This window comes from Pteropus medius, unplaced genomic scaffold, assembly GCF_902729225.1.
Source record: "Pteropus medius unplaced genomic scaffold, Ma_sr-lr_union100, whole genome shotgun sequence".
Taxonomy (NCBI): domain Eukaryota; kingdom Metazoa; phylum Chordata; class Mammalia; order Chiroptera; family Pteropodidae; genus Pteropus; species Pteropus medius.
Genome location: NW_024349798.1, coordinates 10,143,962 through 10,160,128, shown reverse-complemented (window position 1 = coordinate 10,160,128; position 16,167 = coordinate 10,143,962). Strand labels below are relative to the sequence as shown.

Below are 16,167 nucleotides of genomic sequence, written 5' to 3'. Positions count from 1 at the left end.
TGAGAGCTGGAGGATAGGAAGGATTCAGTCATGTGAAAAACCGAGGGAAAAGCATTCCCCGCAGGGGGAACAGCACATACAAAGGCCTCGGCACAGAATCGATCTTGATATGTTCAAGAAACAGCGATATGAATGAGTGAGGTTGTGAGATGAGGCCAGGAAGATAGATAGGCTGTCGACCGCGGTGAGCGTTTCAGATTTTCTTCAAAATACAATGGAGAGGAAGAGAGGGGACGAAACATGGACAGTGTGAACCGTCACGGGGCTAATCTCTCAAGACAATTGTGGAAGAAGGAATCCAGCTGGTAAACTTTCTAGCCTCTCTGTTACAAGGCTTCCTAGTTCCTGCTCAACTGCATGCAGAAACTCTCAGGAAACGACAGCTACTTGCTTCTTTGTGCAAAATGGTTTTCCGTTTCATTTCACTGGACTTTATGGGGGAAATAATATGGCCTAGTAATCGTATTCATGAATCAGGAATTCCCCAAAGCCTTGGACAGATCCCTTGCAACTGCCTGTTTCTGATTCCGAAATAGCTGTCACTTCTGATCGACGTGCACTCCTGATTATATGAAGTAGTTCATGAAGTTAACTGGATGGAGTCTCATTATTTTTTTCTTAAGAGTTCTCAGCCTCTTGGGAATAAGCCCAGAAGATCATAAAACTGGACAAAGAGGAATAGGAGAACTTGAGCTTGAGAAGAGCAGAGTTAATTGCCTTCTCTTTTTATGTCGTATATGGATATTAGAAGTATTGCTGTGGCCTGAGTTTGGCCTCCAACGTGTGAAAAGCGTGCTCCTCCTAGGCTCCCTGCCCAGACTTCTAACTTCTATCCATCAGAATTCACTTCTGCCACTTTATTTATTGCCTACTCTGCTTATATCTCCAACTGAGGTCTAAGTAGATCATTTTTTCATATCTTCATTTACTTGAATGACATAAAAATTAACCTCTGTTAAAGGAAGACCTTTTTTTTTTTTACCATCAGATGGGGACATACATTGATTTTTTTCCCCTCGTGCAAAATAGACTTGAAAGCCCTAATGCGTGCATTTTATAGCCTGCATATTCCTCACCCCAATAAATTTTGCCATTTGGTTACACCTCTTTAATTAAATCTGTTGCAAGGCACATTTAAGAATCTTAAGAGGGACACGAAGTTGTTGCAAGGGCACAATGAAGGGGGACAGTGCTGTGACATTAAAGTTCATAGCCCATGACCCTGCACCCAAATACCTGCCGTCTGTGAAGTGTCCTAAGAATTAGGCTCTGCCATCCCATTCCCTGATGTCTCCATTTGGAGAGGGTTTTAGTTTGGTTTCATTCCCGTATTGTGCACACTTTACATCCGAATTTGAACAGGAGCAACTGCTGCAGACAATTGTATTAGAATACGAAACGCCAGTCCCTCTGAATTGCCTGGCTCTTGTGCGACGGGGCATCCGGTGAATACCGAAGCAGCGCCACCCCCCCCACACACACACCCGGTTTTACAAGGCTCTCTCTGCGTTTTCCGAGGAGATCGCCTCTCCCAAATGGAAATCACATCCAAATTTAAAACAGGTCATAACACTACTTCTCATGCAAACCCACATTTTGCATAATCATTTTCTCTTCCTTCCTTCCTTCCTTCCTTCCTTTTTTTTTTTAAGAAACGTGGCAAAAATCCAGCTAAATAGAAATGTGGGAAGAATGCTAATTTTTAAAGGAAAAAGGGAGTTTCGTGGCTCTGGTTCTGGGGCAGTGATGGGACACTGTGATGCATGTCCACCCACTGGCAACCTTCAATGTTGCCGCTGGCCACCGCGTAGTTAGTAAACACTGACAAGTGAGCGTCTTGCGAAAATGCTGAGCGTATCTTCCTGTCATTCGCAGCACCCCACGGGCCTTCTTTTACCATTGGAAAAGCTATATGGCTCCTTTGGGGCCTGGTGTTCAACAACTCTGTGCCTGTCCAGAACCCTAAAGGCACCACCAGCAAGATCATGGTGTCCGTGTGGGCCTTCTTTGCTGTCATATTCCTGGCCAGCTACACGGCCAATCTGGCGGCTTTCATGATCCAGGAGGAATTTGTGGACCAAGTGACCGGCCTCAGTGACAAAAAGGTAAGATCACCTCGCTTTCATCTCTGCCTGGGGAGCTGATCTGAAATGCTCACCCCTCAGAAGGGAGTGATTTGGGCTCCTGTCATCGAAACTCATCAACTCTAAAGCACAAACCAGAAGACGTTTTTTTTCTCTTAAATTGGCACATTTCTAAAAAGTTTAGGAACAGAACCGTAAGCTTACTTCTCCCAACTCTAAAAGATTCCAGATCTAATTTGGAAGCATAGTTTCCCCAAGTGGCCATCTCTCAGATTTACGTGATTCTGCTGGCGATGAGGCTTTGTGACCCAGGGAATGTTCTAGCTCTGGCTGGAGCTCACCCTCTCAAGGAGAGTGTGATATTGAGGAAGATCCACTGGGCCGGATGAGGAGAAACTTGGGGTGAAGCGAGATGCTCTAGGCTGTAGGTCTCTCCTGGTTCTGAGACCTCAAGGAATCTCTTATGGACACCATGCCTTGGAGTCCTCATAAATAACATGGGGGTGGGGGGGTAGTCATCTCTCAGCCCTACCCAGAGATAAAGATGACAGCCCCTTTTTAGTATGTGGCCATTCAGCCCCCAAGTCAGCAGGCCCAACCGACCTGAAATGTCTTTAAGGGACATGAAAGGAGCAGAGTTTTCCTTTCTCCACTGGTCCCTTTTACTCAGACACACCTGCAGCGCCCCCGTGGGTCTGCGCTTACTTCAGTAAGGTGGGAGTGTAAACACCTGTGCTCTCCACCGAAGTTTAAGGAGGGTCCTGGTGTGTGAGTGGCTCTTCAGAAATGCGCATGGAGGAAGGAAAGAGGTAAACTGAGAACATTTTTGCTGTTGAAATTCTGGATCCAGGAAGTAAATCGTGACTTGCTAAGCTCAGCAGTGTCGGGGTTGCACCACTGCAAAGATTTTACATCTCCTGTCTGGGGATAATTTGTCTCTCTGTGTGGAATCTCACTCTCATGTCTTGTTGACATAAGTCTACACATGTGCCTTCGGCATCCATCAACAAACTGCTGAATAGAAAATCAGCCCGTGAAAAAAAGCCTTAACAGCTTGTCTGTGTTATCTGCTGTGGTCAAAAGAGGTACAGAGAGATAATGATGGGTTGGGATCTGTCACAAAAGCGCCATCACCCTCGGTAGTGGTTGGCCTCTCTCTGGTGGCTTCCCAGTGTAGCATGAGTAAATGCCACTTTACAACCCATGGGGACAAGGCCCTATATTATCTGGCCAACTCCTCGTGTCCCTTCCTCTCCCTCTCGATGGCCCACTCTCTGTTCCTTAAACACTCCAAGTTTATTTCTAACGCGGTACCCTTGCACTTGCTGTGTCCTCTGCCTCAAACGTTCTTCCTTTCTTATTCTCATGGCTGACTCGTCCTTGACTTGTAAGGAAAATATCACCTCTTGAAACAGGTCTTCCTGGCCACTTCCTTGGCAGCCTGAGCTGGAGCTCCCAGAAAAAAAACTAAATTCTAGTAGGAAGAAATAACAACAAACAAGTAAATGTAAACGGAGAAGAAAATTCCAGGCAGAATAAGTGTCATCAAGGAGCTGAAACTGATGAGATTGAAATGGATGTGGGGGAAGAGGGAGGTACTTGTGATCTAGTTACCTGGACTTAGGAGGCTCCCAGTTCCTACTTGTTAATTGAATGAGAAGATGCGTGGTTTGTGGGACACTGCAGGCAGCCCTCTGCGGTCTCCTGGGATCCCTTTTCCAGCTCTGCGTGCCCAGCCCCAGCTTCGCTATCAAAGGCTCGTGCCAGGAGTCATCACAGGATGATAGCCTTGGGCGCTGGAACCCTAATGCCTGGGAATTTAAGTTCTCCCAGTCTTTTCTGTCACCTATAAGCAACTCCTAACCAGTGTGACAGCGCAAAAGCCCCCTGCTCCATGGCTTCTAGGCAGGGCAAACTCAGCTACAGGTTACTCTCTGGAGCTCCCCGTGGCATCAGGCTGAGGCTGAGCCCTTGCCTACGATTACACCCTCGGCTCCTTCCTCCCATTCCCTGACCACTTGCCCCCACTCCCTCCCTGGTGTCTGCTGGAGCCCTTCCCTAATGAATCATGTTCACCCACTTCCTCGGCTCAGGGTCGACTGTTGGCTTATGGCGGTCTGTGAGGCAGCGGAGAAAGCCCTGCCCTCGGCGCTGGGAAAGCCAGCTTCCCATCTCCTCTCGGCCACACACAGGCTGTGTGACACCTCCCGGCCCTGCAGCCTCACCGCGCCTCTCACTCCTCTCTGTGAGCTTGGGAGTCACAGGCGTAGTGAGGACGGAAGGAGGTTGCAAACGCAGAGGTGCCTGGGAGCCTATGGAAGTCCCCTGGAGACACAAAGCCCTGTTACACGCGTCCGTCATGGGATGGGAGCAAAAAGTACACTTCCTAGAAGCAGCGGCTGGAGGTGCAGTGGAAGCACGAGGGAGCCGTGTGCTGGATGAAAATAATCAGCAGCATATTCTGCATTTTGTTGCTGTTTTCAAAGGCTAGGGAGAAATCCCTCGCTATATACTTTTGGGTCTAAATAACATGACCGCTTGTGGGACAGCTAATTAGCCCCACTAATGATCTGAGCGACCTCTGACTTGGGAACACCTAGTCGCACATACCACATCCTGATGACACACAGCTCAATTTCCTAGCTCAGAGCGTGAGCAGCAAGCACATGGCTCTCGTAATTAAATGTTTGATACAATTAGATAAATGGCAAAATTCCGGGAGTAAATAAGCCAAATGCTCCCAGTAGATTAATAGCAGGGACACCAAGAAAGTTCGCAAAACAAAAATCTGTACTGAATCCATTTATTTTAATACTGTACAGAAGTGCTGTTTCTTTTTCCTTTCTTTTATCATGAATACCAATTCGAGTTTACGATACTCTAAGCCATTTCCATTGTCAGTGCTTTGTCCATGATGTGCTCAGATGAGGCTGGGTTTAAATTACGAGTAGGTGGATTCGTTGGCAGATGCTCTCCTAGGAATTATTAAAGGAAAGTTGGAATTCCGAAACATTGGGCATCGCTGTGGCAGGGAAACCCATCTCTGGAAGGCAGATTAATGTAGTGGGAAGAGCCAGTTTCCTCTTTGGGGTCAAATGGACCTGGGTTCAAATCCCGACCTTACCATATAATGGTTGTATGGCCTTCGATGTGTCAGGATCCCCAAGGCTTCGTTTCCTAATAAAGGGGGGTATTGATACCGTTCCGGCAAGGTCGATATGACGATTAGAAATAACCTGCTGCCTCTCCCCATCCTCCTTTCTCTTCATCTCCCTCCTCTTCCTCATTATCATCATCACTGCCTGATTCGAACCGGTCCTCACTTCTGGAGTCCAAAACATTAGTGCGCTAAGTTGGCTCTTTGTGACAGCAACGGAGGGAATTTGAGAATTGCCCCAGGGAGATGAGCCCATGAACGTGTTATTCTCGCGGAGTCACGCTGTGTCTGGGCACTGTGGTGGCACTGCTGGTGGTCCTGGCCCACCAGGCAGGCCGTTGATTGAACAGAGGCCTCCGAGCCTCTCCTCCCTCCTACGAGCCACAGTTGTTTGAAGCCGACATCTAGAAGCACGTGGAGCTTCACCAGCGGGAGAAGACCATACTGAAAACAGGGGCCCAGTTGCCAGTGTCCCTTATTTACAGCCGCAGAAGACAGATATTTTAAATAAACACGTAGGTTGGGTTCATAAGAGGAACGAAGGAATGTCCTGGTCAACTGCCATTTTTTTCCTAAACAATTTATTTCCCAGACCTGCATCTCTGCTTCTTCTATCATAAAGTGCTTGCCATGTTTTATTCACTTGGACGATTTTCAGACCGATCCACATATTGAATGGAAAAAAAAAATTTAGAATATAATCCTCTAGTCCTCTCTTCTCCAAATTGGAAGGAAACCAGCTCTATTATTTGGCTTAAGTCACTCTGGTTAACCACAGGTGATGAAGCGATGAGTATCAAGCATGCAGATGCCAGGTAGTCTTTTAAGCACTCTATGATTAATTGCAAAAGCACTCCTCAAATTGTAGATAGAGAAGATGAGGCTCAGAGAACTTAAGCATATCCCAAAGTGACTGCATTCCTAAGTGGCAGATGACAAGCCGAACTCCAAGCCCAAGGCCAAGTGGGGCCAGTGAACATGAATAGTGAAGGCAGCCTTGACAGAGAGAAGCCGTGACTGTGACGAGTTCCACTGACCCCGGGCATCGTGGCTCCGTCGCTCTGCAGTCCTGCTGGCCGTGGAAACCCCTGCACCACCCCTTCCTTCGCTAAAGCCCATGTTTCTTTATCCTTGCACACGGAACTCTCTGGAAGAAAGTCGCACTAGAAATCATTTCTGTAAGAAACAGAGTGTGTCCTCGATGCTAGGACCTGGGACTCAAGAGATGAGTCAAGTTCACCCCTACCTATTTTTCACACTGTAGATCGTGACTCTTTAGTGAGCCATGAAATTAATTTAAGCGATGTAACCATTCAAAAAATAGAACGTAATGGATGACATCAGAGTATATCGCATGTGGAAAGAGCGAGTACTGTGAAGTGGCGTGTGTGTGTGTGTGTGTGTGTGTTGAGTGTGTACAAGGTGGCGATGGGAAATGTATTGTGAGTCATGCTTTAAAACGTTTGACAGCCTTTAGTCTAATGGAAAAGGTTCCTGGATCTTGATGCTGGGCTGAATTTTGTGTGGGCGATGGTATAATCAAGGCCACAGAAGTATGGAAATTCACCACGGAGGCTGAATGTCGCCATGCAAACCAGAGGGAGGAAAGGAATCCGGAAGAGCTCTTGGGCTCCTCTGCAACAGCTGGGGGTGAAGTGGAGGCAGCACGTCACACGGGCCATCTCTGGAAGTCTCTGGATGTTGGAGTGGCAGCTGCGGCAGCTAGACTTAGGGACAGAGCTGTCACCTCCCTTCCTGAGCAGGCAGCTGCCTTGCAGACGCCCTAGGCTGGGCCCTCCTCCTCTTTCCGTGATGAGTTGAGGCGCCGCTTGCTGGAGTGAGTTCAAGAGCATTTTGTTGTACATGCATGTGTACACACACACACACACACACACACACACACACACACACACACACACACCACGAGGCGTCCCGCAGGAGGATCTCATTTGGACATCGTCTGACCACTTCCCTCAAGTCCAGCGTGGCTGCTAATGAGGCAGCAGCATGCCTAATTTAGGGGAAATGGTTTTCAACCAGAAATTTTAATTAACAATGGAAGGAAGGGTGAGTCTGAATTTTTAAAATAAATAACGAATGAATGAATGAATGAATGAATGAATGAATAAAGTTTCCAGTTGGTCTGACTCTTGGGTAAACTCGGATGCTGTCTCTGGTAATTCTCGGAGGGCAGATCGTCCTGGAAGTCACGAGACTCTGGGTTCCAGTCCTGGTTCTGCCATGGCATTGCTTGGTGTCCTCCCCTCTCCGGGTCTCAAGATCGGCACTTCTCACAGAGGATGGTGTCACTAGCATGATTTCTGAGCAGCAATGGAGTTCAGACCTTAGCTTGTGGTTTTATGATCATCACTTTCTAGTTTCAGAATTCTACATTTCACAGAATATTGAGGCCCTGGTTCCCCTCCCCGCCCTTTTTTTTTTTGCTCATAATGACAGTAAAAATGAAAATAATAATAGTTTTATTTTTGATACTCTGTTCCAAGTACTATTCTAATTACTTGACAAATGTTATAATTTTAGATCTTCCCATTGACCCTACAAAGGAAGTCTGTTTCCCACTCTACTGATGGAAAATAAATGGAGGACGTGTGAAGTGACGTATCTAAGTTCGTACGGTTTATAAATAATAGAACCTGATTCTGCAACCTGTGAACCTGTGCTCACACTCATAGCCATTGCCCTGTGTTGCCTCTAGATTTTAATTGTGTTTTGGGGCCTCAGATCCATTTCCCTTGACTCCTAATCGGATTGGGTTGCCCCAAACATTGAAGTTGTTGTGGATAATATCAGCCAACCATGGAAGACTAGTAGAGCATGGGCAGTGAGACTTTATGGAGACTAGAGGGCCATAAGAGACGTGGGTACCCCCAGGAAGCTAACGGCTAGTAGGGACATCAGCTCAACAAACGTTCATGGAGCCCGCCATTATGCCTGAAATACGTTAGGCCCCCAATTAGTATTGCAGGTACATGTGCATGAATGAGTGAGAAAGAGTCAATGGCAACGTATAAACATTGTAGGGGAAGAAAAAGAATTTTTCCTCTACCCTCTAGGTTCCAGGTTGAGACTCCCATGCCCCAGTAGTAAAAGACAGATTAACAGGAGAAAAAAAAAAAAAGGAGTTTAATAACATGTATCCCTCCTGTATACACGGGAGATACTCAGGAACAATAAGTAACTCCTGAACTGGCCCAAGCAGCCACCTTAAATACCAAAAGATGTTGAGGTGAGGCCAGTGATGGGAGGCTGCCAGGAAAAGCAAAATAAATGAGGGGAAGGTCGTTATGCAGACTTAAGTCAGCTGCCTTCTCCATTGATGAGAGTTTCAGAGAGTTAGTCACCCTTCACTTCTTGGTACCCAGAGGAAGACGCCCTTACAGATGGAGATGTCCCTTATAAATGTAAATGCTTCTCACAAAAGGGTCACTTCTACCTGGTTTTCAGAGCATCTCCCGTGTCTGTGCCTTCTCAAAAAATAATCATCCCCCCCAAATCCTTATGCCAAAGAGGCGTATTTTGGGGTGGCAAATTCTGCGCCCCTCCATCATTTTCTGAGTGAGGTGAAGGTCATTGTAAATGGAGTTCAGAGAGAAGAGAGCGATCGGTGGAGATCACAGACAATATCATCATAAGGTGGATAAATGAACTGAACTAAAATAGTACCTTGATTGCAGCTCAATCAGCATTTCCCAAGCACTGCCAGTTCCTCAGTGCCTTCTACTAGGCTGGTCTCGATAATGGTACCAAAAAATTTAATCCAGCAATATCTATTGCATACTCAGCCAGTATGTGCTGGGCACAGACAGTACAGAACAAGGCAGACACTGTTTGCGACCTCCTGCAGCTCACAGACCAGTGGAAGATGTGATGAAGTGGGAAGGAAGCACAAAAATGAACGTGTTTTTGCTGTCCTGTGCTGATGCATGCATTTGTGTAACTCCTGACATGAGACAGAATGATGACTGACTTCTTTTTCTCCTCCTCCTTCTGTTCTTTGTCTGTCTATCTCTGCCTCTCTCTCCAGTTTCAGAGACCCCACGACTATTCCCCACCTTTTCGATTCGGCACGGTGCCTAACGGCAGCACCGAAAGAAACATCCGGAATAACTACCCCTACATGCATCAGTACATGACCAAATTTAATCAGAAGGGAGTGGAGGACGCCTTGGTCAGCTTGAAAACAGGGTAAGAAGATGGGGCTTTCTTTCTCTCCGCAGGCCTGCTAGCTGATAAACCTCTCAGTAAATGACTCTCTGCACGCCTTGGCGCTTATCTGCCCCCACTGTCGTCTTTTCTGGGGAGCCGTACAGTCAAGATGGACCCCGGTTAGGGCTGCTTTTGCTAATCTGATGAGCATCGCAGGTTTCCTTCCCAGCTGTGTTAAGGAAAAGCAAATCCAGGACGCTTTGAAATGCAGAGAACCAGTGGGGTTTCTTAAACTGATAAAGGAGTTGGTCCAACTCCACGGGATATTTTAGCCAAATAGAAATGTTAAAAAACAAAATTCGACTGACTGTGTTGGAATGGGGGAAAACGTTCCCGTTTCCTTCTTCGTTCTTCCGGCTGACAGAATAATTAAAATGACATCGGGCGGATGAAGAGGAGCCGCACACGGGCAAGTCACATAAGCATGGAAATTCCAAAGACGGTTAAGTCAAAATGAGGAATAGATGCCACTGGGGACTCAGGAATGGGAAGAAGGGGCCAGGACTTCAAAGAGAAGTCAGGCAATTTACGAGGGCCTGAAAAGAGTACACGTTTAGTAAATGAATGTTTGCCTGGCCACCTTAAAACAACAGGACACAGGAGGACCATGAAGGAAGGGTCCCCACCCCCCGCCCCACCCTGCCCGGGGCTACCACACCTGGTTCTAAACTAGTTATCTCTGACGAGTCTTCCTTCCTGGAGCAGATTCTCTATCTTTAATTCTTTTAAGCAGTAAGGTGGAGCCTTCTGAGCCTTGATTGTTCTCAGCTCAAAATAATCTGCATGCCAGCGCGGCACGTCTTGGGGTGATTGTTCTGAACCCCCACAGTTCATTTCAGGATCTAATTGGCTTTTTTTCAATGATTCATAAATTGGGCAGCATCCCATCTAGCAAGTAGAAAGTTGTTGCAAGGAGCTATACGAAACGGAAGGCTTTTAGAGGCAGAAGGGGGCAGGAAAAGAAGTTTCTAGCAAGGAGCTGGTCATTTCAGGCAAGGTGACTTTTCTTTAGGGAGCGGTGGGTAGTCAGGCGGACTTCCTCAGTACCGCTGACCAGGTAATTCCAGATTAATTTGTTAAAGGTCACTTTCCTAGGAGAAGCTGAAACGGCAATTAAGTCTTGGTTTGCTGATATGAGACTTAACGCGGGCGACTCCATTTTGGGCCGGTTGTTTCTTTTTTTAACAGAAAGATCTAAGGAGATTGAGAGCTTATTTAAAGTGGTACAAACAGCACGCTGTTGATTTTTATCTGATTTTGGGGTAGAAGTTTTTGGTGTGTAGCTTTATGTGAACACTCACAGTATAACATTGATGAAGGAAAAAGGAAACATGGAGAGAAAAAGCAATGAGAAGTCAGCCTCTCTACAGGTACGGCTAATAGTCTCGTCTATCTGTTGGCATCGGGACGTGTAGCATCCGCGAAATGACTGAAGCCGAGAAGAAAAGATGGCACCGTGGTTAGGGGTTTGCCCTGTGGAGCTGCAGTGTGCTTCTCCTCCCCCGTCATTATTTGTTGTATGAACTTGGAGAGTCTTTTCATTGCTCTCAGCCTCATTCGTAAAGTGGGAATGATAATAGCACCTGCTTCATCGGGGTTTTGTTAGGATTAAGAGAGAAAAATCTGCTGGAAAGCATTTCGGAAATTGCCCAGCACAAAGATAGGACCTAATTGTTAGCGTTCTTATTTGGTGTAAATGTTATATTCTATTCCGTGGACTCTTCAAAACATCAGGATGTACGAAATGCATTTGCGAAAGAGTTCCACTGAAAATGATTCTGTTTTAAATGAAGGAGACGATCAATGAGGAACGTTTCGCTCATCTGGAAGTTAACTTCCATGGGATTTCTGGCAAGTGAACGGTGATCGTAGTGCTTTGTCCCAAACCTGCAGCCTCTCCCTCTCGGCTGTTCTGCAGGCCCATTGCTGCTTCTTTGCATGTGGCGGGATGGAGGGGCCCCCTCTCCACCATCAAGCCCAGTTCTCTGCGTAATTTCCCAGGAGCTTTGGTTGATAGCATCTGTCCGTTCAGTCCCTTTGGAATCTCTTTGTATCTCAGTAGGGGCTAGGACGGCATTTATTTAGAAGCTAAGTCTATTTCTTGTCCAAAATTCATTGACACACTACTCGTTCTGACTTGGAACGGCTTTTTAAAGACATTTTATAAAGCTAACAAAAATGCAGAAAATGTGCAAATATGAAATGTACTGCCTGATGATTTTGTACAAACTGACTGTCCAGGTCAGTTAACAAGATGTCACCAGTCCCCAGGACACCGCCCCGCCCTCAACCACACACTCTTCCAGTCACTATCTTCCATCCATCATCCTCTCTTCTAAAGCCGTAGATTCTTTTGCCCTGTTATTCTAACATATACTTTAAAATCATACCATATGCTTTCTTTTTTATCTGTCTTCTTTTGATTCTGCATTCTGCTTATGACATTGTTGCATGCCATTCTGCTCCTTTCATCCTCGTTGCTGGAGAGAATTTCGTCACGGGGCCGTGCCACAGGTTCGTCTAGCGCCTCTAATCTTGACGAATATTTGCGGAGTGTCCCTTTCGGGGCTCTTTATGATGAGCAACGCTTCGGAGGACATTCTCACACTTGCATTTTATTGCACAAGTGAGTGCATTTCTTTTGGTGTGTGGCTAAGCTATAGAATGTATGTTCGATTTCAGTGGCTATCAGAAAAGACAGATTTTTTAATGACTTTCCATCTTAGCCATGGGTGTGGCTGTTGTTTGTTTGTTTCCACTGTGCTCTTTTCATCAACATATAATGTTGCTTTTGACAGACCGTAAGTGCAGACATGGATGACAATGGTTAGAAACAGTGCTTGAAGCCTGGCTCACCCCCTTTTTATCCATCTGCCACCCACAAAATGTTTTTTTTTTTCTTTTCTTTTCTTTTTTTAAATAATGCAAACAAAAAGGAGAAGATAAATGGAAACTGTCCATGGCCAGAAATTGTACAAACTGTTTTCTGGAAACCATGTAATAATAATTATCCATTTTAGCAAACTTGGGCAGATGGTGGGTTTACCCTAGACTAAATCTCCCCTGAGGGGGTGCTTTGCACTATTACTTTAAACTCAGACACCAGAGATAAAGGAGTGTGAGTCTTTGTGAAGAAGTGAGTCCCCTAACCCTTAGCAGGAGGGTGCAGTGCTCCTATCTAGGGGTTCCACTTCAGTGGAGTCGCTGCTGGGGAAACCGCTGACGTGTTTAACAGGCGCCTCGACGGGGGGGGTCATTGTTTAAATTAATCAAGCTAAAGTTCGAATAAATAATCTCTATAATTCAAAAATCAAAAAGTATTACATAAAAGGATAAACCGTAGAAAGCTTTTCTTCCACAGTTCCTTCGATCTGTCTGGAAAACCCCCCATAGTAACCCTATTTACTAGTTTCCTGTGTATCCTTCCAGATCCTTCTCTATCAGCTACAAAATTATCATTTATAGATTCATAGTCTTTCATTGTGTTAATGTGCCATGCAGTATTTAGTCAGTCTCCTATCGAAGGGTTTAGGTGGTTTTCAATCTTTGACTATGGCAAACTACATTGCAATGAATATCCTTGTGTGAGTGTCACATGCAGCACAGAAGAAATTTCTTGGAATTCTGGGTGACAGACTACGTGTAATTACTTTTGACAGACATTGACAGATTTCCCTCCAAAGGAAATTCACCTTTACTTCATCAATGTATAAGAGTGCCTGTCTCCCCAAAGTCTTTGCCAGCATAGATTTTCATCAATCTTATAAAATTTTGCTATCATAATAGGTAAAACATGTGCCAAAATGTATTTTAATTTGCACTTTTTCTTATTATCAGTAAATTTCACCATATTTTCATATGTAATTAAGAGGCTTCTGTAATTTCTTTTTGGAAAACATTATTTTTTCTGTTGGTTCATTGCTTTTTTTCTTAATTTATAGAGAAATGACTTTTTTGTGGTATGATTACAAATGTTTCCCTAATTTTTCTTGTTTGTCTTTTGAGCCTTTGGATGATATTTTTTTTCCATGCAGATTTTTATTTGTTTGTCATCAAATTTATCAACCTCTTTTTATGGCTTCTGAATTTTGAGTCGTAATTCAAAAGTCCTTCATAACTCTGAGGTTACAAAATAACTTTCTCCTGCTTTTCTCTAGTTTGGTTGCGTTTCTGATATTTGGAGTTTTTCTGGGTGTAGAGTGTGAGATAGGACTCCAGCTCCTCAGATGATGACGAGAACCCAAATTTGAGAACAGCCACTGCAGAACTGCACACGATCTGACTCTGGATTGATCATGTCTGCTCAGCTCCAACTGCAAGACTTCCATCTTTCGAGTGTCTACTTAACACTTGATGGCCTTTTTCTTCCCTCTTACATCCTGTGTCCCCTTTCAATTTTTCATTAGGAAATACATTATTTTAAGGCATGATATATCATAAAACAATTTTACAAGAGCAAATATCATGAGGGTATACTGTTCAAGGAATAATAAATAATGAAATGAACTCTTCACATACCCACCACCCAGCTTTAAAAAAAATAAATGTTCCCTCCTTTACCATGTGCAGCATCTCTAGAAGTTTCCGTCCCTCTGGAAGGTAGAGGGAGGTGTCCCGTCTACTCCTGAATTGGTAACCGCAGGACACCCCTAATAGCCTAAAATCCAGTGAGTCTTGATGTACACAGCCGGAGCATGTAACTCAGCTGTCGGGTCTTGATCCTCTACCCACAAGTCTCAGCAGCATCCGTCTGCTGCTTATGGAAGGTGCATGCACATACTCCAGGGTCGTTGGAAGGGAGAGGCTTCTTTATAGAGTGTAACTTCCTGAGAGAGCCTGGAACACAGGGGGAACTTTGGGTTTGAGGAGCTTTGAATGACAGTCCCAGCTTGGTTTGAGTCATGCCTCTCTCGTTAGCTAGCTGTGGCCTTGGACAGACTGTGTCACCTCTCTGAGCCTCAGTCTTCCCATCTGAAAAGTGAAAGAGCTGGATTCTTTGATCTCTGAAATAGTTCTGAGATTCTTTTATTTGTTTCAAACACTTGAACACGTATTTAAAATTTTCCAAAATTCAAAATTCCAGACAGACCACGTCTATAAACGTATAAACAATTGTCAGTTTTACAGAGATGATTTGGAATCATGCTCCAAAGCTGGGCATCTCCAAACCTGGTCAGCAGACAACCTGTACCTGAATTCCGTGATTACTTGTTAAAATGCAAGTATCTGGGCCCAACATAGACCCTTCTCTCCATTGATGGAGCCTAGGAATCTGCATTGTAACAAGTATTCTCTTTTGTCTCCTTCCCGTCTCCCACTCCATTTTGATGCATGCTAAATTTTGAGAAGTACTGTTCTAAAGGCGTTCAATAAACACATTTTATTGGGACAGAGTATAACTTATCTTTGGGATCCAAAATTGCTTTAAGAAGGGCATAGGCAGAGAGAAACTTGAAACCTAAGTCGTTCAGTTTCATTGTTAGTTGAATTCTATAATAAACAGAGATAAGGCATTCCAGAAATTATCAGATAAATCAAAGAGAAAATAGGGTTTGACATGCAAACATCGACAGAGATAGGATTTTTCAGGAATAGATGAGCTGTTCATAACCCCAGATTTCTAGACCAGTGTTTCTCAAACCCTAGGCTGAATCTGAATCAGTGGGGATGCTAATAAAAATGTGGATCCTGAACCCCACCGAGCCAACAGAATCAGAATCTCTGGGAGCAGGGGCCTAGGAATCAGCAGGGTTCCACAAGCTCTTCGGTTGATTCTGATGTATAGCAGTCAGGTTTTAGAACGTCCACTCTAGAAAAGAGAACTGAAGATGAAATGCGTGGAGACCGATTTAGATTTACAAATGCTCCGTCATCAGAAGCCAGTGTTCTCCAAGAAGTTGCGGCACGTGGGCAAAGCTGCAAGCATAGCACTTATGCCAGATTTAAAGTGAACTATCAATGTCCCCAGAACTCCAAAGAGCCTAATATTTCAAGACACAGTGCGATGGTTTTTTGTTTTTGTTTTTGTTTTTTAAATTGACTTCACGTATAATTATGTGTATATAAATTTCTGAAAAAGTCCCAGTTTCTTTGAGAAGCATCAGTCTTTAGCCTTCAAGGTCCCTCTCCCCCCATTTCCTCTCTGATTTCATTTCCAGCCCAGCGATGCTGGAAAACAGACAAGTATCTTTCGATTTCCTTTACGTTGAGTAGTTTGAGAAGACAAGAAGGGAGGGATGTCTTTTGACCAATAAGCAGCACTTTTTTTTTTTTTTTTTTTTGGCAAAGCTCAAATTGTATTCAATGATGTGTCTATAAAAACAAAAGGAGGCAGGTGGTCACATCTACCTGCAAGTGTCAGAACTGACTGTCTTCCCGGAAGAGGTGATTGAGCATGGAACCTGTGTTCTGGAGCACGAATTCTGAAAGCCCGTGGGGTTCAGGAATCCATGACTTTATTAGCAGTTCAAGTGACTCAGATGCAGGTAGAGCATGGGCTTTGTGGGGTTAATTAGTTGAATGCTAAGATGTGGTCTTCTCCCTGGAGAGGACAGAACAAGGAAGAAGAAGGAGTCTCCAGAGGCCTGGAGGAAAACGAGTTCAGATTTGGGCGCATTAAGTTGCAAGTGCCTTTGGGACAACATCATCATGTTGCCGTATCATCTTTGCATTTATTGAAACCTAACAATATGTGACATG

At 44.8% G+C, this 16,167-nt stretch overlaps 1 protein-coding gene across 1 annotated transcript in view; it reads left to right on the top strand.

Annotated features, from left to right (window-relative positions):
• The window catches only part of GRIN2A (glutamate ionotropic receptor NMDA type subunit 2A), a 345,539-nt gene that overhangs the window by 284,485 nt on the left and 44,887 nt on the right, over positions 1–16,167 (top strand). The window contains exons 10-11 of the mRNA XM_039885317.1: positions 1,876–2,105; positions 9,287–9,447. Of these exons, the coding sequence (XP_039741251.1) occupies positions 1,876–2,105; positions 9,287–9,447 (391 nt within the window). The remainder of the gene's footprint in view (positions 1–1,875; positions 2,106–9,286; positions 9,448–16,167) is intronic.